This window comes from Labeo rohita, chromosome 7 (genome assembly GCF_022985175.1).
Source record: "Labeo rohita strain BAU-BD-2019 chromosome 7, IGBB_LRoh.1.0, whole genome shotgun sequence".
Lineage (NCBI taxonomy): Eukaryota > Metazoa > Chordata > Actinopteri > Cypriniformes > Cyprinidae > Labeo > Labeo rohita.
The window spans coordinates 21,887,449-21,914,809 of NC_066875.1; the positions used below are offsets into that span (position 1 = coordinate 21,887,449).

The window sequence follows — 27,361 nt, forward strand, 5'->3', positions numbered from 1 at the left end:
GAGTCAATGAGCAAAATGGTTCAGGAAACATTCTGTCCCTCTGGAAGCCTTTAGTGTACAATCAACATCTGTTACTAAACTGCACAATTTCTCTGAAACTTGCCAGCGGTAAATGCAAAACAAAATCTGACATTGCTGTTTATACTGAATGTTGTAAAATTCGTCCAATAAAATATGAGAGATGGACATCTCTAGATTGAAGTCTTGTGTTTTTATTTATGTAGAGGATACAGTGGTAAAGGAATAAAGACTCTAATACAAAACATACATCAATATCGGCAGCTCTATGAAACAGCATTATCACTTTGGACAACCGACCACAACATAGTGACAGAGAAATAACACATTTGAGATGTATTCATTAAATGTAAGTCAACATTTACAATGGGCTTTGATGCTAAGGTGCTATTCTGGTGTTAGAAACAATATCCATGTGGTCTAATCAAACTGGTGAAATAGTTCCGCACACAAATGTAAGCCAGTTTAAAAGTGATTTTCCTGAACATCAGCTCACTAAATGCAGCTAAAATTCACAAAACCCTAAAACAGACGGAAAATAAATACTATGCAACCAATGGGAAATAGATCTTCATTACGAATTTGGCAATATTCCTTTAAATCGGTACTGCATGTGCTCATTTTATCTTTATGCACACATAATTGCTACAGTGTTGTGCTAACAAGTGTGGCTTAACGGAATAGTTTACCCCAAAATGAAAATCTGCTGGAAATATACTTAAATTCGCCAATCTCCTGAAGGTGTTTCATCAGAACAGATTTGGAGAACTCAGCATTCAGACCCCAGCTGATCGTTTAACTTGTAAAGCTGCGTGTTTGTAATAAACAAATCCATCATTAAGACATTTCTAACTTAAAACTGTTGGTTCTGTTCTGACTAACGAGTCCTCTATTGCAAGGGCAATGCTATCTCACGGCCAATTCGTACGTGTTTTACGAGATGGCTAATTCGTACTAATTCACTCATACGATTTTAAACAATTTCTGTGATGGTTAAGTTTAAGGTGATGTAGTCCTTCGTATGAATTCGTAGAACGAATTCCTAGAACGTCTATCGATAATGTTGCATCCATCAGAGAAAAGTCGTCTCGTCTAAAATCAGGAGTGACATCCACCTTTGTCTTCCCATAAGAGTTGGCTACTTTAACACTGTTGTCGCGGTTGTTTTTTGTCAAACTGCAACCCCAATAACGTTAAATTTAGCCGCTGAAATAGAAATTTACCAGGGGAACCCCAACAAAAAACTTGTACTTTATTCTCCAGTACCCCCCTCGAAACGTGATTAGGCTAGTTTTGAGTAGCAATTGGATTTGTTTTGTTGTGAAAACCCAACAACCCTGAGGCACGGCCATTTGTAAATTTTATGGGTGCGGCTTCCGGTCTAGTTATTTTTAGCTGTACAAAACAAAACAGCTTGTTTTGCAGCTTGATATTGCATATTGGTGTGTCTTACCATATTATTTTAATGTATTATTTTAATTATGAGCACACTGGTTTGTAGAGCAAACAGTTTTACCGTTCACTGCACTTTCTTATTCTTCTCCTTATTATATATTGGTGGCACTAAACGTAAATAATGCCACTGAATGAACGGAGCTCGCAAATTTAGCTGACTGTTGACGCTGTGGTCAATTATTGGCATGTTTTGGGCTGTACTAATCGGTCGGACCAGGAAAAACATTTGGAGTGCTATTGACAAAAGTTATAGCAAATCAAGGAGAAGAGTGCAAAAAACTGTCTGAGGAACAAAAGGCGTTTGTGGTTGGCCAAACTAAACCAGGATTTCCAGTGCAAGAATCTTCAACAGGTAGGTAATATGTTAAGTAAAATCTTAGGCTAATATCTTAATTAATCCTGCTTGTAATACTGCTGGTTTAAGGTGGTCATGTGCTGGTCCTAAGCAACTAGCTCCTGCTCAGAACCAGCTCATAACCAGCTTATAACTAGCTCAGGAGGACCAGCTTAAACAAGCTCATGACCAACTAAGGACCAGCTCAAACCAGCTGCAATGCATCAAAACATACCTAACCAGCATATGCATTTTTTTTTTTTCTTTTTCAACAGGGTAAGCACTTCTCTATATGATTTAGCAGCTTCCACATGCTTTTTTCCATGGTTTAGACAGCATATATTACCAGAACAACTTATTCAGTAGTACATTAACTGCAGTCAATGCTGTTGTTTACATCGGAGTATCTCCAATATGGCCACGCACTGGGTAACTGACCAAACCATGATGCAAGTGCAAACCCTCCATAATAGCTAAAGAACCGGAAGTCCCACCCATAGGCTTTCTTCCGTGTTGAGGAAAACGGTGGATATGCACAGATCAAGCAAAAACAAACCAAAACAGTTCTAAACAATTACATTTTGATGTGAGAGGACAACAGGGCAGGGTTATTACGGATTATTTTGGCCAGAAGTGACAAATTAAAGTTAAAATGCCTTAATGATGTGTTATAACATGCAGCTTTGCACTTTAAAATATTGTTAAACTATCATTGGGACTAATGTTGATTACTTGTGGATTATTGTGATGTTTTTATCAGCTGTTTGGACACTCATTTTGACGGCACCCATTCACTGCAAGTGACATTACTCCTAAATTTGTTCAGATGAAAAAACAAACTACATCTACACCTTGGATGGCGTAAAAGGTAAAGTTTCTGCAAGTTTTCATATTTGGGTGAACTATTCCTTTAAACTTGAGGGTTTACAGACACAGTATTAGTATTACAGTGTGGTGGAAACAGCTAATACACTTCTACTCATTACATCATAGAACATCTGGACCATTTCTTCATCTAAGGTGCTGACCGATACAGCTCACGCCTTTACAGAGCTATATGAGCAGAACGAAACAGCCTCGACATCTATAAAAATACTTTGAAATGCTACTTAAGATGTGCCGTTATAGAAAAAGTAGCCTTTCCTCATAGGTGATGAGTATAAACTTTTTAACTAAGCATTGGTGGAAGTCAAAAGTACTATATAACATGAGAGTCCAAAGTTGACATCCATTCAAACTACGATAAATAAATAATAGTGGGCCATTTAATATTCATTTCTGCTTTGAGCTGCTTTTCACTACACAAGAAACGCATTCATGCATCAAATTCAATTTAAAAATCTCTTACAGACCCTCTTTCTATAAGTATATACTTTTGTGCGGTGGCGAGAATAGAGGTGAGGTGCCATGCAGTGTCATTTCTGGGCGGCTTTTAAATATATAGATATATGTATCTTTTTGGAAAATTAACGTTTCTTTACTTTAGCATGTTAATCTAACAGTCATGGTGATTAATAGGCACATTGTATATTAGAAACATGCATATGAGGGAGCCATTGTGTGAAGTGGGCAATGTTAGAACAAAAACAAACGAATTTGATACATAAAAGTTTTGGAAGCTCAGAGTGTGTCCAGCGACAACTATCTTATATTTCATTTCTGACATCAATGCTACAAAAGCTTTGCAGTTGAGCTACTTGGTTACCTGTCTCAGCTCTTGTGTTATAATGTACACAGCATCAATGCAGTTTAGGAGGCCTATGTAAAATTGTTTTTTACACCCTTTGGCAAAGTGTTCCCTACAGCCCTTTCTAACTATAGTCTGTATTGTCATATGCATTGATATCACTTGTCACACATCTGCTGTTCTCCTAATAAGATATTCAGATGCGTTTGAGACTTTAGGAAAACAGTAGTCTCTGCAAACAGAAGGAAATACAAATAAATCACAGTGATCTATGAAATAAAGACTAATAAAGTTGTTGCAGTGGTTCTCAACCTTTGACCCCAAGACTCTCCTTTGTTTAAGTCGATATATGAAAGCTAATATGCACATCTTGTACTTTTGTTGTAATAAAAATAATATTGATGTCTAATAAATATGATGTCAGTCTAATGTCAGTTTAAATTTTTTAATTTTTAAAAAAATATAATTTACAATTAAAAGGTTAGCTGTTTTAGGTGTGTTCAATTTGGACTGGAGCTAAACTCTGCAGGACAGTGGCCTTCCAGGAGCAGGTCTTCCAAAATGTGAACAAATTTAGCATTACATCACTTGTTCATCAAGGGATCCTCTTGCAGTGAATGGGTGCCGTCAGAATGAGATTGCAAACAACTGATAAAAAAAAAAAAAATAAATAAAATCACAATAATCTAAGTAATTAATATGACTCCACCCATTCACAATCCATTAATTTAATATCTTATGAAGTGAAAAGATGAGTATTTCTAATAAATAAATAAATGCATCATTACACATTTTTAACTTTGCTGTTAACAAACCATTGTGACTGGCTAAAAATTGTTACTTGTCTCATTCGGAAAAGAAACAGATCAAACCCCGTTTACAAGCAAAAAGAGTTGAAAGCAGTTCTAAACAAATATGTCAGTGGATTTTGATGTGAGAGGGCAACAGGGGACAGACGTTTTCACTGGAAAAAAGGCGTTATTAAGGGTTATGGACTGGTATTTTGGCCAGAAGAAATGGTTTAAAGTTAAAACGCCTTAATGATGGGATTCTTTCTGACAAAAACACAACTTTCACTTCACAAGATGTTAATTGATGGACTGGAGTTGTGTGGATTACTTGTGGATTATTGTGGTGTTTTGATCAGCTGTTTGGAATTTCATTCTGACGGCACCCATTCACTGCAGAGGATCCACTGGTGAGCAAGCGTTGTATCCAAAATGCATCCAAATCTGTTCAGATGAAGAAACATCTACATCTTGGATGTTCTGAGGCTGAGCACATTTTCAGCAACTGTAATTTTTGGGTGAACTATTCCTTTAAGATTATGTTAATATAACTCAATTTAAATATTTTAAGATGTATTGGGAAGTTTAGTTTAGGTCTCCTAGTTGGCCCTGGCCCTCAGGTTGAGAACCACTGACGTAAAGAACTGATGTATAAAAAAGCATGGAAAAAGCATATTGATTTTCTGATGACATTCAAATTGCTATTAAAGGTCATTTCTCATCTTTGCTAGTTATTCTATGAAATTTACAAAATATTATCTTAAAAAAAATTTTAGTTTACAAAACATAAATTATTAAAACCAACCCAAGATTTGAAGAAGAAAAAAGTGAGAAAAGTTGTAACAGACAGTCATGTGGAAATACACAGTCACTCATGCAGGAACACACATTTTCACACTAAAAAGAAAGATACATTTCTATTCTTACATAAATTTCTCTATTATTACAGTCCCAGGTTTATTGATAGGTTTTCTGCTCTTTCTGACATCCAGGCCATTTCAGTGGTTGTTGAAAATAGTTGTGGTGCTTGTGAAACTGAAATCATCTATCAGTCTACCAGAAGACGCACGTTGACATCTAATTACACCATAAGCAAAAGACAAGGTGAGGTGACACACAAAAAAGTGGTCGATAGCCCTGTGCTCTTATGGCGGCTCCCGCAGTGTCACATTAAAGCAGGAGGTGCAGTGTCTGTGTCGGCTGAAGTGAGAGGTAACTGTGGGCTTCTGCAGGTGTCGGGTTCAGCCCGGGGACCCCAGCCACACAAAAGAGTCCCTCTCAAAGCTGGTTTGGTACAGGTGACATATGAGTGTGTTGGAGCGGCCTGGACTACAGGATCCTGTTGGAAACGCTGTCCTGAGGACCGCTGTCCGTTGTGGTGTGTTTGAGCAGATCCAGGGGCATCAAAGGAAGGGGCTGGTTTTGTTCACTCACTACTGTCTCGTATGGGGGCGCCTCCTCTAAAGGTAAGGTTGACAAAGAGATGGAGGCGATTGGCTGGTGCCTGAAGTCCTGTAGTCTGGTTGGGTAATGCGAAGAGCCACTTGCTGACAGCCAAGAAGCACCAGCGAGCAGATCCTCCATCTCTCTGTGACGGTGTGGGGCGGGATGCTCCCGGCACGGGTCTGTGAGGGAGTAGGGGGGCGGATCGTCCGTAGGAACATATATCTGGGTCCCTTGTCCCACACATTCTTCATAACTGAAAGAAAAGACAATACTGAAATAAATATCTGATTTCAGATAACATTTCAACAATATTATGTAATGGATGTATTTATTATCAATATACTACAGTTGAGGTCAAAAGTTTACATACACCTTGCAGAATCTGCAAAATGCTCATTATTTTACCAAAATAACAGCTGCATTTATAAAAAATTACTGTTCAAAAGTTTACATACACTTAATTCTTAATACTGTAGTGTTACCTGAAAGATCCACAGCTTTTTTGTTTTTTTTTGTTAGTGATAGTTGTTGACGAGTCCCTTGTTTGTCCTGAACAGTTAAACTGCCCGCTGTTCTTCAGAAAAAATCCTTCAGGTCCCACAAATTCTTTGGTTTTTCAGCATTTTTGTGTATTTGAACCCTTTCCAACAATGACTGTATGATTTTGAGATCCATCTTTTCACACTGAGGACAACTGAGGGACTCATATGCAACTATTACAGAAGGTTCAAACACTCACTGATGCTTCAGAAGGAAACATGATACATTAAAAGACAGGGGTGTAAACTTTTGAGCAGAATGAAGATGTGTACAATTTTCTTATTTTGCCCTAATAAATATATATTTTTTGTTTCATTTATTCCTGCCCTTTAAAGGTTACAGGAGATACTTACAAGTTTCCCAGAAGACAAAATAAGTAAAATTTACCCTGATCTTCAAATTCCCAGTTTTCACTCCCCGGCTCTTAATGCATTGTGTTTCCTTCTGGAGCATCAGTGAGCATTTGAATCTTCTGTAATAGTTGCATAGGAGTCCCTCAGTTGTCCTCAGTGTAAAAAGATGGATCTCAAAATCATACAGTTATTGTTGGAAAGGGTCCAAATACACAAAAATGCTGAAAGAACAGCGGGCAGTTTAACTGTTCAGGACGAACAAGGGACTCATGAACAACTATCACTAAAAAAAAAGCTGTGGATCATTCAGGTAACAACACAGTGTTAAGAATCAAGTGTATGTAAACTTTTGAATGGGGTCATTTTTAAAAATTCAACTAATATTTTTCTCTTGTAGACTATATGTAAATGTCTTTTATGTGAAAAATCTTATTCAGGTCAGTACTAAATACAAAATAACATTTGCAAATTGTATGATCCCTGTTACTCTGGTAAAATAATTAACATTTTGCAGATTCTGAAAGGTTCATGTTAACTAATGTAGCTAACTAATGTTAACTAATGAACCCTATTGTAAAGTGTTACCAAATATTTTATGTATCCTGTTATAACATCTGAATGCATGTCCCTCATGCTAAGTATTACTGACAATTGATGCTCTTTTTGTTCCTTTCCACCACACCAAATTGCCAATTTCGCTTTCTCTGTGCGATATCCTGCTGCACGGCAAACAAAGCTCCAGTGAAGCACATCAGATTTAAGGCCTGATGTGTCCATCCAGGAGAAAAGCAAACAAAAAGAAAGAGAAAGGGAGTGAAATGGCCTACTTGTTTGTGTGTGTGTGTGTGTGTGTGAGGTGAGCTACATTAACCAGGTTCATGGACACTTCCAGTAAAGCGAAGCAGTCTTATGCCTCTGACCTCAGCATGGGCAGGGCACACAGTGTTAGAGTAAGAGCGAATAGCAGCAGGGTAATTGGATCTTGGTATGGTTAACCATATCAGACTGTCAGTGAGAGCGGATATGGGATGCTAGAATTGGTTTAGGCCGCCACCCCAGGCTTGCACATGAGAGATGAACACAGAGAGAGAGGGATTTGTGGTGGGCACAAAGATCTCTGTTATAGACACATCTTTTGTCTAAATAGAAAATATGTACAGATATTTTGTTTTTTAAAGAAATACTGTTATGTAATTTTCTAACACACCTGCAGACATGAATTATTTCTGATGTTTGTATAATCGGTGGTTGTATAATAAACTGATCTAATGCAGCAGCAGCAGCTGTATCGAAGGGTCTCCCAGACTCAGAGATCTACTCCCTCTCCTCCTCCGTCAGGCTTCAGTGAGGTGATGAGGGCTAATTAACACACCACCTGCTCAACTGGAAGAGGTGATGATACCAGGGAAAACGGCTAAGCATGACTGGGACCCATTAAAGGAGGGAGTAAACACCAAAAAAAGTGGTTCAGATAAAAATCAAGCCATTCTCCTTCACTTAAAGTTTCTCTGTCTTATGTGTTTCTCTTTTTGTGTCATGATGGTAATCATACCACATCATGAACACGAAAAACGCCTCTTCATGTGAACTCTGAATAACATCTGTGGTGCTTGAGGGTCATTCTTTATTTTTCCTCTGCATCTCTAGTTGGCTGAGATTAGAGACTCATGATGCATTGAGCAGCTGAAGTTATAAACAAAAAATAGATTTTAACAGATGTATTTGTTCGCATTTATAATTATGTGGTGCATACTAGCAAAAAATATCAAGGGTTTAATTAATTTAGTCTAACAAAACAATTTTCAATGGCCTTAAAACGTATAAAGTAAACTAAAGTAAGTGTATATCAGTGTAGCAGATTCCTAGTGCTTTGCGACTCTTTATCTCAAAATTCTGACTTTTTGTCTAGGAATTGAGATATAAACTTGCAATTGCGAGTTATAAAGTCAGAATTTATCAACTCACAGATATCAACTCACAGTTTTTACTTTTTTTTCTCCAAATTGCGTGATATAGACTGACATTTTTCTTGCAATTGCAAATTTGTATCTCACAATTTTGACTTTTTTGATGCAATTTTGATTTTTTTTTCTCAGAATTGTGAGATATAAGTCCAATTTTATGGGGAAAAAAGACATTCTCAGAATTGTAAGATATAAATTCTGAATTGAATAAAGTCAGAATTGCGAGTTTATATTGCAATTCTGACATTTTAACATGCAACTGCAAGTTTATATCACGCAATTCTGAGAAAAAAAGTTGGATTTGCGAATTTATATCTTGCAATTCTGACTTTATTTCTTGTAATTATGAGATTATATTATTATCAATTCTGAAAAAAAGTAAGAATTGGGAGAAAAAAAAAGTCAGAATTGTGAGACAAAAAGTCGCAATTACCTTTACTATTTCTTGTTCAGCGGTAGAAATTTCTGCATAAAAACAAACAAAAAAAAAACTTTGGGAAAAAAAGTCACAATTGCGAGATATAAACTCGCAATTCTGACCCAAAAAAGTCACAGTTGTAAGTTTACATCTTGCAATTCTGACCTTATTTCTAATTGCGAGTTTATGTCTCGCAATTCAGAATTTTTAACTCACAATTGTGTTTATGTCACGCAATTCTGAGAAAAAAGTCAGATCTGTGAGTTTATATCTCACAATTCTGACTGTATTTCTTACAATCAGAATTGCGAGATGTAAACTTGCAGTTGTGAGAAAAAGTCAGAATTGTGAGATAAAAAGTTGCAATTTCCTTTTTTTTAATTTTTTATTCAGTGGCAGAAATTTCTGCATAAAAACAAAAAACTCTGAGAAAATTCTGACTAAAAAAAGTCCCAATTGTAAGTTTACATCTTGCAATTCTGACCTTATTTCTAATTGCGAGTTTATGTCTTGCAATTCTGAAAAAAAAATCATATCTGTGAGTTTATATCTCACAATTCTGACTTTATTTCTCACAATCTTGATCTGAATCAACCAGAATTGTGAGATAAAAAGTTGCAATTACCTTTTTTTATTTTACTTTTATGCAGTGGTGAAAAAGGGCTTCCACACAAAGCCTATTTCTGCCATATAAAAAAAAAATTATAATTTTTGCAAAGTCATATTCATGGCTGTTTTTATTTCATATGTGGTGGATCATTAGTGCGTTTACATTTCTATACCTATACCTAAAGTGATCTGAGGTTTAAATAAATGAAACAACTTTTGACATTTAAATTAGTATTAACAGTGTTTTCCTTAAAATGAAGAATTCTTTTTTTGTGAGTACAAGAAAATTTACACATAAACACACACCAACTCAACAAACCAATCCAGATTTCAGCACACAGGTGGAGGCCACAGCAAACAAGACTCCATGCCTGGACGCTTTACACCGCCACCATAAGCGGGTCAACCAGTATTGACAGCTTGGCTGAATGCTCATAACCCCACAACGCTCTGGCACACGTCCCTGAGAATACTGCACTCGGATATACTGTGGCGCCACCGTGTCTAAGAATTACACACTTCGGCAGGCACTCTTTCTGAACTTGGCAATGACGGCCAATGACTACATCCCTTGGACTTTATACAAATGCATTATGCAGTCTCTTCATTAGGCTGTACCTTATATTGTGTTACATTATAAAATTGATTCACAGACATACACAAAGCCAAACAGAAACTCCCTGCAGTGTAGCATTCTGAGACCACTTCATCCCACTCTAATATATACGCTAAGATAAATAAAACCACTTTGAAATATGCAGTTCGCTCAATTCTGCATTCTTGGCCTCACAATTAGTAAATCACAGAATTTTGAACTTGCAAAATGCAGTTTAAATGCGGCTTCAAACGATCCCAAACGCAGCTGTAAACGATCCAAGGAAGAATGGTCTTATCTAGCGAAACCACTGGTTGTTTTCATTAAAGAAATACATTTTAAATACTTATTAATCTCAAACGCTAATCTTGTCGTATTTTTTCCTTCAACTTCAAAAATCATTTCAAAATCATCATACATCGCTGCAGAAGTACTGACACAGTCTTCGCAAAGTGAACATGCAAAGAAGATCAAACACCCTTAACAGAAAACAGGGATATAGGACGATTTTGAAGTTGAGGGAGTACGACTGGAGTTTTTCGACATACCCTAACTGTCTTGAGTTCAGGGAGAACAAGACAAGACGAGCGTTTGACATTAAAAAGTATATAAAATGTATTATTTTTATGAAAATAACCAATTGTTTTGCTATATAAGACCCTTCTTCCTCAGCTGGGATCATTTACAACCACATTTGGGATCCTTTGAAGCCGCATTTAAACTGCATTTTGGAAGTTCAAACTTCCATATCAGTCCATTATATGGAGAAAAATGCTGAAATGTTTTCCTCAAAAAACATAATTTCTTTACGACTGAAGAGAGAAAGACATGAACATCTTGGATGACAAGGGGGTGAGTACATTATATGCAAATCTTTGTTTTGGAAGTGGACTTCTCCTATAATGTCTATGTAGATCTCTACTGCTCATTTAAAGGTTCACAACACCTGCTGTGTCACCAGTAATCAATATGAATAAGACCTCTGTTGTTACCCTGGTTACCCTCAGCGGTGTGTTCCCCTGCTCCTCATACATAAATAATGACTCTGATCGAGAATCCTCCATGTGCGAGGCGCTAGCAAGATAAAAGCACGTTCAAAAATGACGACGCCTGCCCTGCGATGAATCACAGAAAAAAGGTATGAAAGCTAATTTGGCTTTTACGGAATGATAAGATGGTATAGTGTTAGGGCTTTCTATATCCCTCTGTCTGAGTGTTACATAAAGCTGTTCGCTTCAGAACAAGGTGAGAACTGTTTTGCACCATCCTACTTCCCCTGTTAAGGAGCCCGGCTCCTCAGGGACCCCTCCACACACACTTACTGAGATGCCACCTCGACTGACAATAATTCATTAATCAGGCTATGCAAATGTCACAGCCCAGTCATGACTGTGACTCTCATCTCATCTATCTATATCCATAAATAATAAACAGCCTGTATTTGAGTTAATGGTTCTTCTTTTTTTTCTTTTTTAAACACACTATTGTTCTTCCAAGGAACAAATATGAGCATCAGTTGTTTTCCACCTTGGGCTAATGAAGACAGTTCCCACCTCCCCAGAGACTATGATGAAAAACACCTGCAGATGTCAGGAATATAGTATATAGTCTCAGTCATTCCAAACCCAATCATTAAATACATTTGTATTAAAAAACAGTCAAAAGTTTTTAAACGGTAAGATTTCAAATGTTTTTTTTCTTTTGCTCAACAACCCATTGTACTATTTAAAATAACTGGTTTCTGTTTGAATATATTTTAAAATGTAATTTATTCCTGTGATTTCAAAGCTGAATTTTTAGCATCATTACCCCAGTCACATGATCCTTCAGAAATCATTCTGATTTTTTCTTCAGGTTTCTTTGATAAATAGAAAGTTCATCAAAGGATCCTGAAAAAATGTACTCAACGGTGACACATCATGTGACACTGAAGACTGGAGTAATGATGCTGAAAATGTAGCTTTGATCACAGGAATAAATTACATTTTAAAATATATTCAAATAGAAAGCAGTTATTTTAAATAGTAAAACATTTCACTGTCAATATATTACTGCTTTTGCTGTATTTTGGATCAAAGTGCAGGCTTAATTCTATTATATTTTTATTATAATTATTTAAAATTGAACTAAACATATTTATAAAATGTAATTTATTCCTGTGGTGCCATTACTCCAGTCTTCAGCGTCACATCACCCTACAGAAATCATTCTAATATGTTGATTTGATGCTCAATAATTATCCATTATCAGTGGTGCTCATTCATTAATAATGGTTCTTATTATTATCAATGCTGAAACTGAATATTGCACTTTTTTTCAGGATTCTTTGATCAACAGAAAGTTAAAAGAACAGCATTTGTTTTAAATCAAAATCTTTTGTATTATTATAAATTACTTTGCTGTCACTTTTAATAAATTTACTGCATCCTTACTTATATTTTATTCTTATATCTAACTGACCACAAACTTCTGAATTACATATCATCACAGTTTCTGCAAAAATATTAAGCAACACAACTGTTTTCAACATTGAAAATAATAAAAATATTTCTTGAGCAGCAAATCAGCATATTAGAATGATTTCTGAAGGATCAAGTGACACTGAAAATTCAGATTTGCCATTTTAAAATACATTAAAATACAAAACAGTTTATACTGTATCAAATAAATGCATCGTTAGTGAGTTTATGAGACTTTTTTCCAACCATTTGACTGCTAGTGTATATATATATATATTTCTGGTGAATATTTTTAGCACAGTGGATAGTTCATGACATGTATGAACACATTGCGGAGTGTGTGTGTGTGTATGTGTGTTTCTGAGATCTGCCTAGTTTCTCCTGTTCTGCGGAAATGGCACTTCACAGGCTCCACAGGTGAGCAGCTCATATACATGCCCTGAGCACTAAGTTCCCAGGTGCCATCTGTGGCCATAGCAGCCCTGGCACGAGTCAGATGCCACAGCCCCTCCCTGCCAGTCCCACAGAGACACAAGCACAGCCACACAAACACACTGCCATTCTGTAGCAATGGGCTTGCACTTTCACCCACTGCGCTAATAGCTCCTCATTCCAAAGTCCTGAAGACATCAAAGAACAGCATAGCGGTGGACTCCATGTTAGAGTCCACATATGTGCATGTAGAATAAACTGGCACGCTCCCAAGCGTGGCATGCGGAAATGCCTAGGTAGCCCAGTTCCTCCACAGCATAATGGTCCTATGCCAGTCCACATACACACACACATACATCTTGCTTCCTCTACACACATATATTTTTTTGTAGCTGTGTTGCTTTAAAAGACAGAGAGCCCTGAGTTTGTAATAGGGCAGGCTGCAATGTGCCAGTGGTGATAAATGCACATTATGATGTGACTGGAGGCTCGTCTCCTCTGATCTGAAGAGTGATTCTGTTCCCGCTCATTTCTGGCACAGATGAATGAAGGCCAGCAGAGAGGCAGGCAGTGATGGAGAGCTCCGTTCAGCTTCAGTGCCTTAGCATCTGTAAGACCTCCTCCTCTCTCAAAATACTCCAAATTCACAGATACCATACAAAACACTAAAGAACATACAACACTGGAATTGAGTCTTACAATGAAAGAAGCCCCTTCCATGAATGTAGCAAATTATTATTTTTAAGCAAAGCAATATCACACAAGCAAGAGTGCTGTTGCTCCAAATATCAGCATGGCTGCAGTCCAGCCACAGGTAATCACATCCATGTTTATGTGTGATAAATTGCATAACAGTTCAATAAACACGTTAAATAAACCCTCATGCCATCACAGATGCATAACTTTCTTGTTCAGTTGAACACAAAGATATTTAGAAAAAAAACATTTCTGTGAGTCCATATAATGTTATCGGATGGAATCCTTGAAGTTGACACTTCAAAAACCACATAAAGCAAAAAAAAGTAATCGATACGACCCCAGTTGAAGAATATCGGTGTCTTCTGAAGTGAATGAGAGGTTTTCGCATCCATTCAGCCGATCTCCGCGTCTGGCAGAAGCACTTCTAGCATAGCTATAATGGTCTTTGTCCATGATGTAACTAAAGAAGAGTCAAGTTTTAAATACGAAAAATATCAAAACTCTTTGGTCATTTTTGAGCGAGATGCTAACGGTCTAATCTGATTCAATGATGCTAAGCTATGCTGAAAGTGCTACTGCCAAACCCAGAGACCGGCTGAATGGATTCGAAAATGGTAAAACTCAACTGTTTATCTCTAGGGGAGTTGTAAATTGAGCCTATTTTCAAAAAACTGGAGTGTTCCTTTAAAGGTGACATATCATGAAAATCTGACTTTTCCCATGTTGAGTGCTATAACTGTGTTCCTGGTGCATCTACCAAACCAGAAAATGTGAAAAATGTTCAAGCAAAACATGCTAACTGTTCTGCCGTTGGCTGCACAGAACACTATTTAGAGTTCCAGCCTCAGAGAAGACAAGAGAAAAGTGGATTTATTGATTTATTTACTGTATATTACGCTGCTGCCACACAGATCTAATATAAACATGCAATTTCTTTCCTAGCTGTTTACCTATTCAGACATAACTGACTGTTTTTGTAACTTATGTTTTTAACATAACCTTGTGTGTATTTGACTGTTTAAGCGCAATAAGACATGAAAGAGAGTTAGTTTAGCACTCACATGCCATGTGACAGCCGCTTTCTGTGTGCGTGCTTTGGATGTGTGCACTCAGAAAACTGTATATCAGAAGTTTAAACTGATATGGCTTTAAAATGCATGATTTCAGAACGATAGACATGATCATCAAAACCAAACTTGAGTTTTTGGCAGAACATCTGATGTATGAGCTATAAGGGAACAAAGCTCTATTCTGGAAAAGGGGGTGGGGAGCAGCAGCTCATTTGCATTTAAAGAGACATGCATGAAAACAGTGTTTTTCTTTTTCCACTCAAAATAGGCATTTTCAAAATGATATAATAAACATTCATGGGGACACCTGAGACTTATATTACATATTGTAAAAAGGGTCTCTTTTTTAACATTTACAACCATAAACGATTGGCCGAAAGCAGTGGGTTTTTAAAAATCTTTGTGTTTAGCTGAGGAAAGATTAGTCATATACATCTGGGACAGCATGAGAGTGAATAAATGATGAGAATTTTTATTTTGGTGGAGAATCCCTTTAACCAATACAGGTCTTTGAGCAACACACAGTAGCGTTGTACCTTAATAAAATATTGTTGTTGAATTAATGAGTTGAACAGCTGATTCAATGACTCATTTATTAAGCGCCACTTGTTTCAATCATGAATGAATCAGTGTTGTTGAACAAATTGGCTGAATGAATGATTCAATGACTCACTCATAAAAGATGACAAGCCAAATGAATGTTTCAGTGACGTTACCAGTGAAAAATCCTAACCACTAACACACAGGACTGACAGTCTATCCGTAATGTGCAAACACAGCTCGGCCAACCACATTGGAGGACTTAAGGTGAATACATATATACATAATATACAGAAATAACATTTCTGACAGAAGCCTGATATCGCACTTTTTAGTTTACAATGTCTATCATGCATTAAGTGTTCCTGCATGGCACAGGGGAAAAACAAAAATGAACTAACAATTGCTGATTTTAAAAGAAACCGGCTGCAGCACCCCTACTTCCCGCACCTCTGCTGTAAAATAATGACATTGTTTCTTTCCATAAAAATTGTTGCATTGGATGCAAACTTATCACTGCAGAACAAAATGTGCTCAAGAGTATGTAGCTGTAATCTTCCAGCATCTTACCACATCCTCTCACAGAGGTGTGCGGGTATGGACTGCTGGTCTCTAATTAAATTGAGTATCTGGACGGAGGGTCGGATATCTCTCCCAAACAGAATTACACACCATTCAGTAATTCTTAATAGGCCTCCAGGCCAACACTAATATTCTATATCAGTCATAATTTACTTTTTAATAGGAGGAGGCCCTGCTCTTTCAGGTAGCTCTTGCTCCCAGGCAGAGGTAATTTCACCCTGTTCAAAAGCCCCTTCACAGAGCTTCACCAGAGGGCTCTGCCAGCCTAATGGAACTGTCATAGAGATGTAAATAACATTGGCACTCTGTGAAACAAGCCATGAAGGGCAGGCAAGTTGAGCACAAGCATGACCCTAACTAAACCTTTCCTCTCTGATATTTAACGCACACACACAAACTTAACAACATAGACATCTGTTATGCAACCAAAGAAGCACTTCAGTATTGAGGAAGAACAACTGCAGGAATGATAAATAACTTATCCAGACAGAGTCACTTTAAGAGCAGATTAACTGACTCGACAGTCAGGTTAATCAGAAGTGACTGCTCCGCATGAAGTCACAAGTCAACCTTGACTTTAGTCAAGTTTCAAGTCAACATCTTTGACAGGAACACGCAACAGTTTTTATTTAGAGCAGGGAAACATTTACACGCAATCCATTCAATAACATTCACCTGGGCAGTGTTTTAAATGTAAAGGGGGATAAGAGTGCAAGATGGGTGGGTTGTGATGTGAAACTCATGAATATTAATTAGTTCATGCTAACATTGCAAGGCAATTTTCCTAGACTGTTCAGTCACATAACCTAATATTCCTGAGATAAGCCTTGGTAACATGCATACTTTTTTTTTTTCAGATATGCTTGACCTTGTGGAGATGTAACATCAGATCACATTTGCTCAGAATCACATATATTTCAAGACAAACTTAGTAAAAAAATTAAATAAAATGGGTTAATCTGGTCTGTAGCTCATATATGAGACCTACAGTATAAAAACTGAAATATAGACCTTAAGTTCAGTTTCCTTACATTTGAGTAAGCAATCATTCTTGTTGCTCAATTCAAGTGTGCAAATAAATGTGACAAACATATTGCACATTCAAGAAAACCTGAACTCGAATGAAAGGACTGCTTTTGCATTTTAGATATGGGTATGGCAGCGCACATTTTTTGATTTCCCATTAAGTGAACACTGCCAGTGTGCGGTGTGTGCTGTCATGAGCGAACACTTTTATTCATTTTCTATCTTGGAGTCTCTTGGTCCAACTGTTTTGTAGGTCAGTTGATAGACACCTGTATTTTTTTCCTTCCTAATGTGGCATAAAGGTTCCTTTTTGCCCCCACATTTAGAAAGAACAAAAACCTAAAATACCAGTACGTAAAATACAGCAAACTATAGTTTACACTGGGAGTGCACATTTAATGCAAGTCAACAGAATATTTTAATACATTTGGTTGAGAAGGCTAAATGTGAGGGTTCATGCAATGCATTCCACACTCACAATGACCTCATAAGGGGTATCTGAGTTTTAATATCATTGATTTCTTTAAGGAATACATTACTGCTTCATCAGAACTGTCCATCTTATTGTTCAACACAGAAGTACGCCTACAGGTGAGACTTACGGAAGCAGATGAGACCGGAAGCCAGAACCATAAAATTTACAAATGACCATGCCCACTCTTACAGGAAAAATAAGGTGGATATATTCCGAAATTAATATGACCTCATAATTTTAGAATGTTCCTAATATGGTCATACTGATTTTAGATTATATTCTTCTATTATGAAGTTACAAAGATATCAGAATGCACAGCTGAGGTCAAAAGTTTGCACCCCCCTTTAAAAATAATTAAAAATGTTAATTATTTGACCAAAATAAGATGGATTATACAAAATGCATGTTATTGTTTATTTGGTACTGACCTGAATAAGATATTTCACATAAAATACGTTTTTATACAGTCCAGAAGAGAAAATACTAGCTGAATTTATAAAAATAACCCTATTCAAAAGTTTACATATGCTTCATACTTAATACTGTGTTGTTACCTGAATGATCAACAGCTGATACATTAAGAGCTGGGGGTGTAAACTTTTGAGCAGGATGGAGTTCATTTTTCTTATTTTGCCTAAATATCATATTTTTTCGTTTACATTTAGTATTGGCCTTCAGAAGCTACAGAAGATTACAACTTACATGTTTCCCAGAAGACAAAAAAAGTAAAATTTACCCTGATCTTCAAATTCAAAAAGTTTTCACCCTCCCGGCTCTTAATGCATCGATTTTTATTTATTTATTTTTTGCTCCTCAGTGTGAAAAGATGGATCTCATACAGTCATACAGTCATTGTTGGAGAAGGTTCAAATGCACAAAAATGCTGGAAAACCAAATAATTTGTGGGACCTGAAGGATTTTTCTAAAGACCAACAGGCAGTTTAGCTGTTCAGTACAAACAAGGGACTCATGAACAACTATCACAAAAAACAGCTGTGGATCATTCAAGTAACAATACAGTATTAAGAATCACAGGGTCAGGGTCATTTTTATAAATTCAACTACTATTTTCTCTTGTGGACTATATGTAAACATCTTTTGTGAAATATCTTATTCAGGTCAGTACTAAATAAACAATAACATGCATTTTGTATGATCCCTCTTATTTTGGTAAAATAATTAACATTTTGCAGATTCTGAAAGGGGGATGTAAACTTTTGACCTCAACTGTATAGCCTATTCCCAAGGAGGTTATAAAGGTTTTGGAGTTCACAAAATAATACAATTTACAAATCCCAAATGGATAGATTATAGTTATATGATACAGAATACAGTTATAATGACTCCAGGATGTATAGATACCCTTGAGGTCATAATAATTTTGAAGTGCATCACCTCAGCTAATGATATGGTATTGATTTTGTACTGTATTACAAGGTTGTGAGGTTCCTTTACACAATCAATTTGCTTTCGTGGTGCTCTTATGAGTAATAAATGCTAAAAGCAGCAATGCTCATTGTTCATTGGAGCTGCTTGCCAAAATGTTAGGATCTGGTTTTGACATCCACCTTAAAATCACTGTGTTGGAATGAGATCTGATAAACAATAAACCTTTCTCACTCTGAGACATCCCTCTGTGATGGGCTCCCCTACCTGAGGAGTATTTTATGGGTCGCTGTGTGAAGGCAGGCAGGCTAAATGGCAAGGAAGCGAACTGACAGATTCTTTGAAGATGCCAATTAGACAAGCTGCCATTTAGATCAAACACACCAAGCCTTTTTCAGTGCAAAGCCATGGCATTTATCAGCAATCCCTGCTTGTTAGGAGAGCTGAAAAGTTGAAGGTGTCCAACCTTCCTAACAGGATGAGGGAGGACTGCGAAAGGTGAAACCCTCTGAACAGAGAAAGAAGAAAAGGACTGAGAGCTGCGGAAGAGTGAATACAACTATCCATCTGGTTCTCTGCAAACTCTCTCTTTTTGACCATTTCTCTCCTAATTTGTCAAGCAATACAAAAATGAAGAGAGTTCCACTCTATATTTAGCCAACATATGTCCATAAAAGTAGAGATTTTTTTGTCAAAACAGAGTAATTCTGCTAGAACAGGTTTCATTATTTTCAAACAGATCCTTCAAGAATGAATGTCTGCATCTGATAAGATGTGTGCAAGTTACACTTCAAGTCAAGTAGAGAGAGAAACGAATAAAGTATAGCTGAAATATGCCAAATTATTCTGGACTATTTCTATCTTTAGCATCTCTAACTGGCTTTTAACGTGGTTATCAGCTCATGCTATGCTGAGGCCTTTAAAGACTGTGAAAAGGACGATGGAATGGAATCCATTAAAGAGGCAGTGTGCCTTCTCTGTCACAGCCGATAAAGTGATCTCATTACCGATTACACACGCACACGTTCCCTCCTCTACCCTCCACTGTACATACAATATATATACAATATATATATATATATTCACATAGACTCAGAGGTAAAATGTGACTTACTGAGGTGGGGAGTCTGGGTACATGACGTTGACTTGAGACACCGTCTCCACATAGGAGTCAAAGTCAAATGCAGGAGGAAACTCCTCAACACAAGTGGACCTTAGCTCTCCAATGGAGCCACCATATGAGAGGCCATCTGGAGCTGTAGAAACAACATTAACAAAACGTGATGATTTCTCTTCGAGAATGTTACATATTGGGAGTGGGACATTCACACAACAGCATATCTTATTTATTTCCAAAAAATGATTGTCATGTTTATAAAAGGGATAGTACATGCAAACATTTAAATTCCATGATCAATTGCTCATGTCCTCATTAATTCAGTCATTAATTACTCACCCTCATGTTGTTTCAAAGCTGTAAAATCTTTGTTAATCTTCAGAACTTAAATTAAGATACTTCTGATAAATTCCGAGAGCTTTCATTTTTGGGTGAACAATCCCAATTTCTTCATAACACAAATTATATGATGAAAATACATTTGAATGAAGCCTGAAATATTTTGGTCCATCTATTGAAAATTTATTTGCTTTGTTGACACATAAGAACCATGAGTGTTTGAGGTTCCATAGACTACATTTGATGTATTATATTTTTGTATAATTATATTTGATGAATGTGCATTGATCATTAATTAAATGATGAATCTAGATAATAGATCATTAATCTGTTCATCATACAAGTAATCATGTATCTTTAGAAGGCTTAAACCACTACTGATTTCTTTACAACCTCTTTATGAACTTTTTGGACCTTCAAAATTTAGGGTGAGTGTCAATGGAACAACATGTGTGTGAGTAAATTATGACAGAATTATTTTATTTTTGCGTGAACTATACCTGGCAATTAAATTGTGTATAAAAGTGTGATTATGACATAAAACCACTATATTATGTTAAAGTGATAGTTCACCCAAAAATGAAAATTACCCCATGATTTACTCACTCTCAAGACATCCTAGGTGTATAATTACTTTCTATTTTTCAGATGAATACAATCAGAGTTACATTAAAAAATTTACTGGCTCTTCCAAGCTTTATAATGGCAGTAAATGGCTGTTGAGATTCAAAAGTCCAATAAAGTGCATATATCCATCATAAAAAGTGCTCCACACAGCTCTGTGGGTTTAATTAAGGATTTCTGATTTCTGTGTTTGTGTAAGAAAAATATCCATTTTTAAAATGCTATAAACCGTAATCTCTAGCTTCCGCTAACTTTTGTACACACATTCACGAGAGAGTGGTGTTCCAGCGGATGAAGCAGGATGTAGGCGTAGCATAAGCTCCGGTGAGAAGTGTTGAACGTGGAAGTGCAGACTTCATAACCTGCTAAACAAAGGAAATTTTGCTTTATTTGCTTCTGTAAACAAAACTTGGTTCTCGTCAGACTATTCACACCAGAGCTTACGCCTACGACCTACGTCATCCGAACCAGAATTTTAGAGACAACAGCAGTAATCAAAAGATGAACATTTATCATTAAGCAAGAACAGCCATGGACAAAATTATAAGACAAATTGAGTTTATTTGGGTGAATACAGCATAGTTTACAATATTACATACATTTAAACTATTTAACAAGCATTTTAGAAATAAAAAGTGTAACATTTAAAAGTAGTGTTTTAATTTAAGTGTATTCAACCGTAATCAGGGCAATCCCTTTCACTGAGCTTATTCTCGTGCCGGTGTGTCTGCGAAATCTAAGCCGGCGATGGGCTGCTGTTCACCGGGGAACTGCGAACCTCGGACCGCCGTCTCGTGTTTCACTTATAGCTGAAAGATGTTGTGACTGACTCCATAACCTGTCCATAAACAAACAGTACTGACATTAGAGAACATATATTAACATCAAATTAAATTAAATTCAATATTATAACGAATAAAATCAATTTATGTTATGCAAGGCAAAAGGTATTTCCATCAGGCAAAACGACCGCTGCTGATCCAGCTGACTGACATCTCATTCTTGCATGTTATGTTGTGGAAAATAATATAATTTACAGCACAGTAAAGACTTTATAAATTAAATAAAGTGTATACAAACCTTTATTTAACTGAAGAAGTCCACCAAATTGGCGGCCGCTGAGAACCGCTCACTCCTGTTGAGGACCCAAAAAGTCTGCGCTCTGACTGTAACTCAACAGCTGGGTTGTTTGGTCTGAGACAGGCTCAACCCAAAAGTTGGGTAGAAAAAAAAAAAAAAAAAAAAAAAATCACCCAATAATTAATAACCCATTAAAAAATGACCCAGCGGCTTAGTTACAAATAAACTACCCAGCACCTGGGTAAAAATATTACAAACAACCCAATAAAATGACCCAGCCCAGCATTTGGGTTAAATTATTATTTTTTTGGAATGTAGAGATTGCAGTTTAACAAAAGTGTTAAATAATGGATATTTTTTTTAACACAAATGCATTGATTCACTTTCTAAGCCCTTTATTAACCCCCCAGAGCCATTGGAGCACTTTTTATGATGGATGGATACACTTTATTGGACTTCAAAATCTCAACACCCATCCACTGCCATTATAAAGCCTGGAAGAGCCAGGACATTTTTTAACATAACTCATATTGTATTTGTCTGAAAGAAGAAAATCACATATACCCAGGACGGCTTAAATCATGGGGTAATTTTCATTTTTGGGTGAACTACCTCTTTAACGACCACTACATGTAAACACATCAAGGTAAAGGGACATATATATGTGCCTTATTATCTGTAAAAAGTGTTTTCATTGCATGAGACAAAAAAAAAAAAGAAAACCAAACTAAGTGACATTTATTTTAAAGTTATAATTATAAAAACTATAATTATAGAAAAATAAAACACAGTGGAATATGACCATGATTCTTGATAAAATACACCAGAGGTTACTCTGCTAGGACATGCAAAGTTCAAAGTAAACCTAAACCTTCATAATTTTACAGTTTGTAATAGAGTCAATGTCAAATAGTAGAGAGAAGGCCATATCACTAACTACTAGACAAGGCTAAATGATAGAAGCAGTGAGGCCTTTTACCAGCATCAGTCCTTGAACTCTTAAACAAAGGCTGGATGCATTCAAGGGCTGATTGCTCTCAGCTTTTTAAAAACTAATGATAAATCAACTTGTTATGCATGTCTACAAAAAAAGCATAATGTGTTTTTGATATGTTGTAGATCCAGTGAAGTCAGGCCACTGACCGTAGCTGGCACGCAGGTGGGGGTTGCGCAGGCGGCTGTCTTTGCGCAGACTGCCCACAATGATGGTGACGCAGGAAAGGAAGAGCACCAGGCCAATGACGATGCCAGCCACCACCAGAGGGGACACCAGCAGGCTGGCTTCATTACCCCCTTCTTGGCAGTCTGGGTACTCATGAGCATGACTGCTCTGGTTTGAGCTCACTGTAGATGTGTGGAGGTTCGACAGGATGATGAAGGCATGAGGGAAACAGGAGACAAAGATGAGGCGGATGGTCAGTTTTTAAGCACTTTCAATAATTTACAGTAGCAAGTGTTACGTAATACACAAAAGAAACATTTTCTTCTTTCCCACACTGGTGTGGGATTATGTCAGTTTCTAAATTTCCCTGCTCTGAGTTGCACAATCACACTCGCACACCTACCTCTCTGAGGACCGCAGATCAGGAACACTCCCCAGACTTTCATCCCTCAGTGGATTAGATTCTCAAGTCTGCGGTGTTTAAATTTTAATCCTGACCCGTTTGAATTTTTAAATACGCGGGGTGGAAGACTTTCGCGTCAGCTTGCGAGAAGCCCAACTCCAGCCATTAGCTCCTCTCTGACTTCTTTCACCCTTTCCATTAAGACCAGAGAAAAACCAAAATGAGCCACGCACACTCACACACATACACGCATAGGCTACGGAGATACAGACAGATTCAATAAGGCCTATTGGGAAAAATGATGATATTAACACTCTGTGGGCTTGATGCCTCCAGCCCTTCCTGGAGATAAACAAGACAGAAATCAAATCAATGTATCTGTGGGGCCAGCACAGTGCTTCAATTGTATCCATATTTATTCTGAGGTCAAAGTGTTCAATGTGATGTGATAAGCTGCAGATGTAAATAATAACAATAATGGTAAAGTCATTTTACATCTGTTTTTATTTATTTGCACAGTTACTGTAGGTAAATAAAAATGCATTTAATCACAGCCTGTTTTGCTGTTTATATACATAAAAATATCCCCTTGTGGGCTAAACAAAAATCATGCTACTCAACTGATGTCTGTCACGTGACAACCCTGTCAAAATATGCAAAATGTGTATGATATTTATGTAGATTATCTATTCATGTTGTAATTACTGGTTGATCACAACTGGTCACATTGTGCAACTGTGATGGCTGAGTGTAAAAATCGTACCTTACAGATACCAAATTGGGCCAAAGGCTGCTAAAAATATTGGAAAGACTCACAATCACAGTCAATCACAAGACATCCTCAATATCAACAGTTCTGCACTTTTACCATCACATGGGCTTTCTCACACAAGCAGGCAAGCAATAGAGAAAGCAACGAAAAATTGTGCTGTCACTTACTTGACAGTTTGCTTTTTTGAACTTCAGTCAGTACTGACAGCAATTATAAATATTTAATTAATAAATAAAGACTATCTATGAAGTTCCTGGCTCCTTTTCATGATAATGTGTAATTTGGGTTTAGAACCTAAGTACGAAAACATACTGAAAATGTTTTGGGTTTTTTTTTTTTTGCACTCACTTTTCTGATTTGTGTGACACAAGCTTGCAATTCTGACTTTTTTTTCCCAGAACTGTGAGATATAAACTTGTAGCTGCGAGTTATAAAGTCAGAATTGTGAGATATAAAGTCACAACTGCAAGAAATTAAGTCAGAATTGTGAGATAAAAACTCCCAATTTTGACTTTTTTTCTCACAAATGTGAGTTTAGCCTATATCTCGCAATTCTGACTTTTTTTCTCAGAATTGTGGGATATAAACTCGCAATTGTGTGTTATAAAGTCCAATTGACTGATATGTTCTCAGAATTGCGAGTTGATATCTCACAACTCTGACTTAAAGGAGTTCAATTCCAGAACAAAAATTTACAGATAAATATACTCAACCCCTTGTCATCTAAAGAAATGTTTTTTGAGAAAAACATTTCAGGATTTTTCTCCATATAATGGACTTCTATGGTGCCCTGAGTTTAAATATTCAAAATGCAGCTTAAATGCAGCTTCAGAGGGCTCTTAATGATCCCAGCTGAGGAAGAAGGGTCTTATCTAGTGAATCAATCGGTTATTTTCTAAAAACAAATTAAAAAAAGAAATTATATATATATATTTCTTTTTTTAATTTGTAAGTTTGATGTGTGATGTATCCATATAAATGGCCCACCCTGTATATATATATATATATACACACACAATTTAGATACTTTTTTAACCTCAAACGCTCATCTTGTCTAGGTCTGCCTGAACTCTGTTTTTTCTTTACAACTGAAGAAAGAAAGACATAAACATCTTGGATGACAAGGGGGTGAGTACATTATCTGTAATATTTTGTTCTGGAAGTGAACTTCTCCTTTAACTTGAAATTGCATGTTATAAAGTCAAAATTGCGCAATTCTGTTTATTTTTTTAGTTTTTTTTTTTTAATTGCAACTGCACAATTCTGACTTTATAACTCGCAACTGTGAGTTTATCACGCAATTGAGATGTAAGAAAAAAGTCAGAACTGTGAGAAAAGTCACTGTTACCTTTTTTATTTTTTATTAAGTGGCAGAAACAGGCTTCCATAAATATTAGCTGTGCTTTGAAGCACATATTTGGGAAACAAACTGAGGTGCTAAATATTGGTCTGTTGTTATCAAGCTTTGATGTTATCATGCTTTGAATACAGCTATACACTGCTGCTAAAATAGCTCAGTGCTCCTGTGACTCTTTAGAAGTGTGCTGTGAGAAATTTGGTTGTGTAACAGATTCCATTAAATATTATCAGTTCACAAACCTCACAATTAATTAAGCAAAGGAATACAGCAATTAAGTAGTGCTGTCAGTCAAGCAGTCATTCAAATGCACATTCAAAGATGCATTTAAAAAAAAATCACACAACCTTTAAAAAGTTTGGGGTAAATAATATACATATAAATTAATACATTTATGCAGAAAGGTTACACAAAACTGATCAAATTTGTCAGTAAAAACATTTCTATTTTAAATATATGCTGTTCTTTTAAACTTTACATTTCTTTAAAGAATATTAAAAGTTGAAAAGCAGTTTTCAACCCTGATTAAGCAGTTTTCAACCCTATTTCTTGAGCATCAAATGAGCATATTATAAAGATTTCTGAAGGATCATGTGACAATGAAGACTGGAGTACTGCTGAATAAATGACATTTTTAAAGTACATCAAAACAAAACAGTTTTAAACAATTAAATATATAAACTTAAAAAAATAATTCACAATATTATTGTTTTTATTGTATTTTTGATCAAATAAATGCATCCTTGGTAAGCATAAGAGACATTTTGGTAGTCTATATTTACAAATTATTTTTGTATAAGTGAATATATAACTAATTCAGTGTTTGATAACTTCTTTCTTTTTAGCATTTGAACAACTTTGCATTCCATTCATTCATGTATCTATGCAATTAGATCTGATTTTGTAGCATTACTGTGTGTTAATACGTGGGTGGTCGGTGCTGGGGTTGGCAGTGAGGTCTCTAAAGACCACATGGCTGCATCTCCAGGGCTACAGCAGCATGGCAACCTCCAGGCATCCAGATGGAGTATGCTAACATGTCTGCTGTGCCCTCTCACTCAAAATGTGTGGCATTATGATCTGAATGTGACTGAGATTGCATTTGGGAGATCAGCTCTCTTCGGTCAGACTGAATTCAGTGTAAGTGTGTGGCTTATGTAAGTTGTCATGTCCTTCTGCTGTCCTTCCCTCTAGCTCTTGCATCCTTGTCCTGTCTAAGGAAGAAAAAACCAACAACAAAAAAAAAAAACACATGGCTTTATGCTGAAGGTCGTGGCAGACCAACATGCAACTCTATTGCATAATCACAACAACTTATGCTTTTTCTGCCTTTCTTCAACCTCTCCTTTACACACACAACAACAACATGCACACTTTCACACTCTTCTTCTTCTCTCCTTTCTCTTGTCATGCTTCCCACTGGGAACAATCCAATTCTGTGCCACAGATTTCTATAACTGCAGCCCACATTTTGTGTTCAACATTCAACATTAGGCACTTTCTCACACTCCCATTTTCAGTTCTACACTGACAAAATACTACTCTTAAACTGTACTGCATCTTTGTCTTCTTTGAAGACTGACACAAAAGAGAAGAAATTGTTGAATAAAGTCTTTTTGTTTTCTTTGTAG

The 27,361-nt window shown here is 36.5% G+C and overlaps 1 protein-coding gene across 3 annotated transcripts in view; it reads right to left on the reverse strand.

The window, feature by feature from the left end:
• Nucleotides 1-192: 192 nt before the first annotated feature.
• Nucleotides 193-27,361, reverse strand: part of bean1 (brain expressed, associated with NEDD4, 1) — a 59,725-nt gene continuing 32,556 nt past the window's right edge. For all 3 annotated transcript variants that reach the window (XM_051114899.1, XM_051114897.1, XM_051114898.1), the window contains 3 exons: nt 23,180-23,380; nt 19,991-20,132; nt 193-5,981 (listed from right to left, as the gene is read on the reverse strand). In XM_051114899.1, coding sequence (XP_050970856.1) covers nt 5,612-5,981; nt 19,991-20,132; nt 23,180-23,380 — 713 coding nt within the window. In that variant the 3' untranslated portion in view covers nt 193-5,611. The remainder of the gene's footprint in view (nt 5,982-19,990; nt 20,133-23,179; nt 23,381-27,361) is intronic.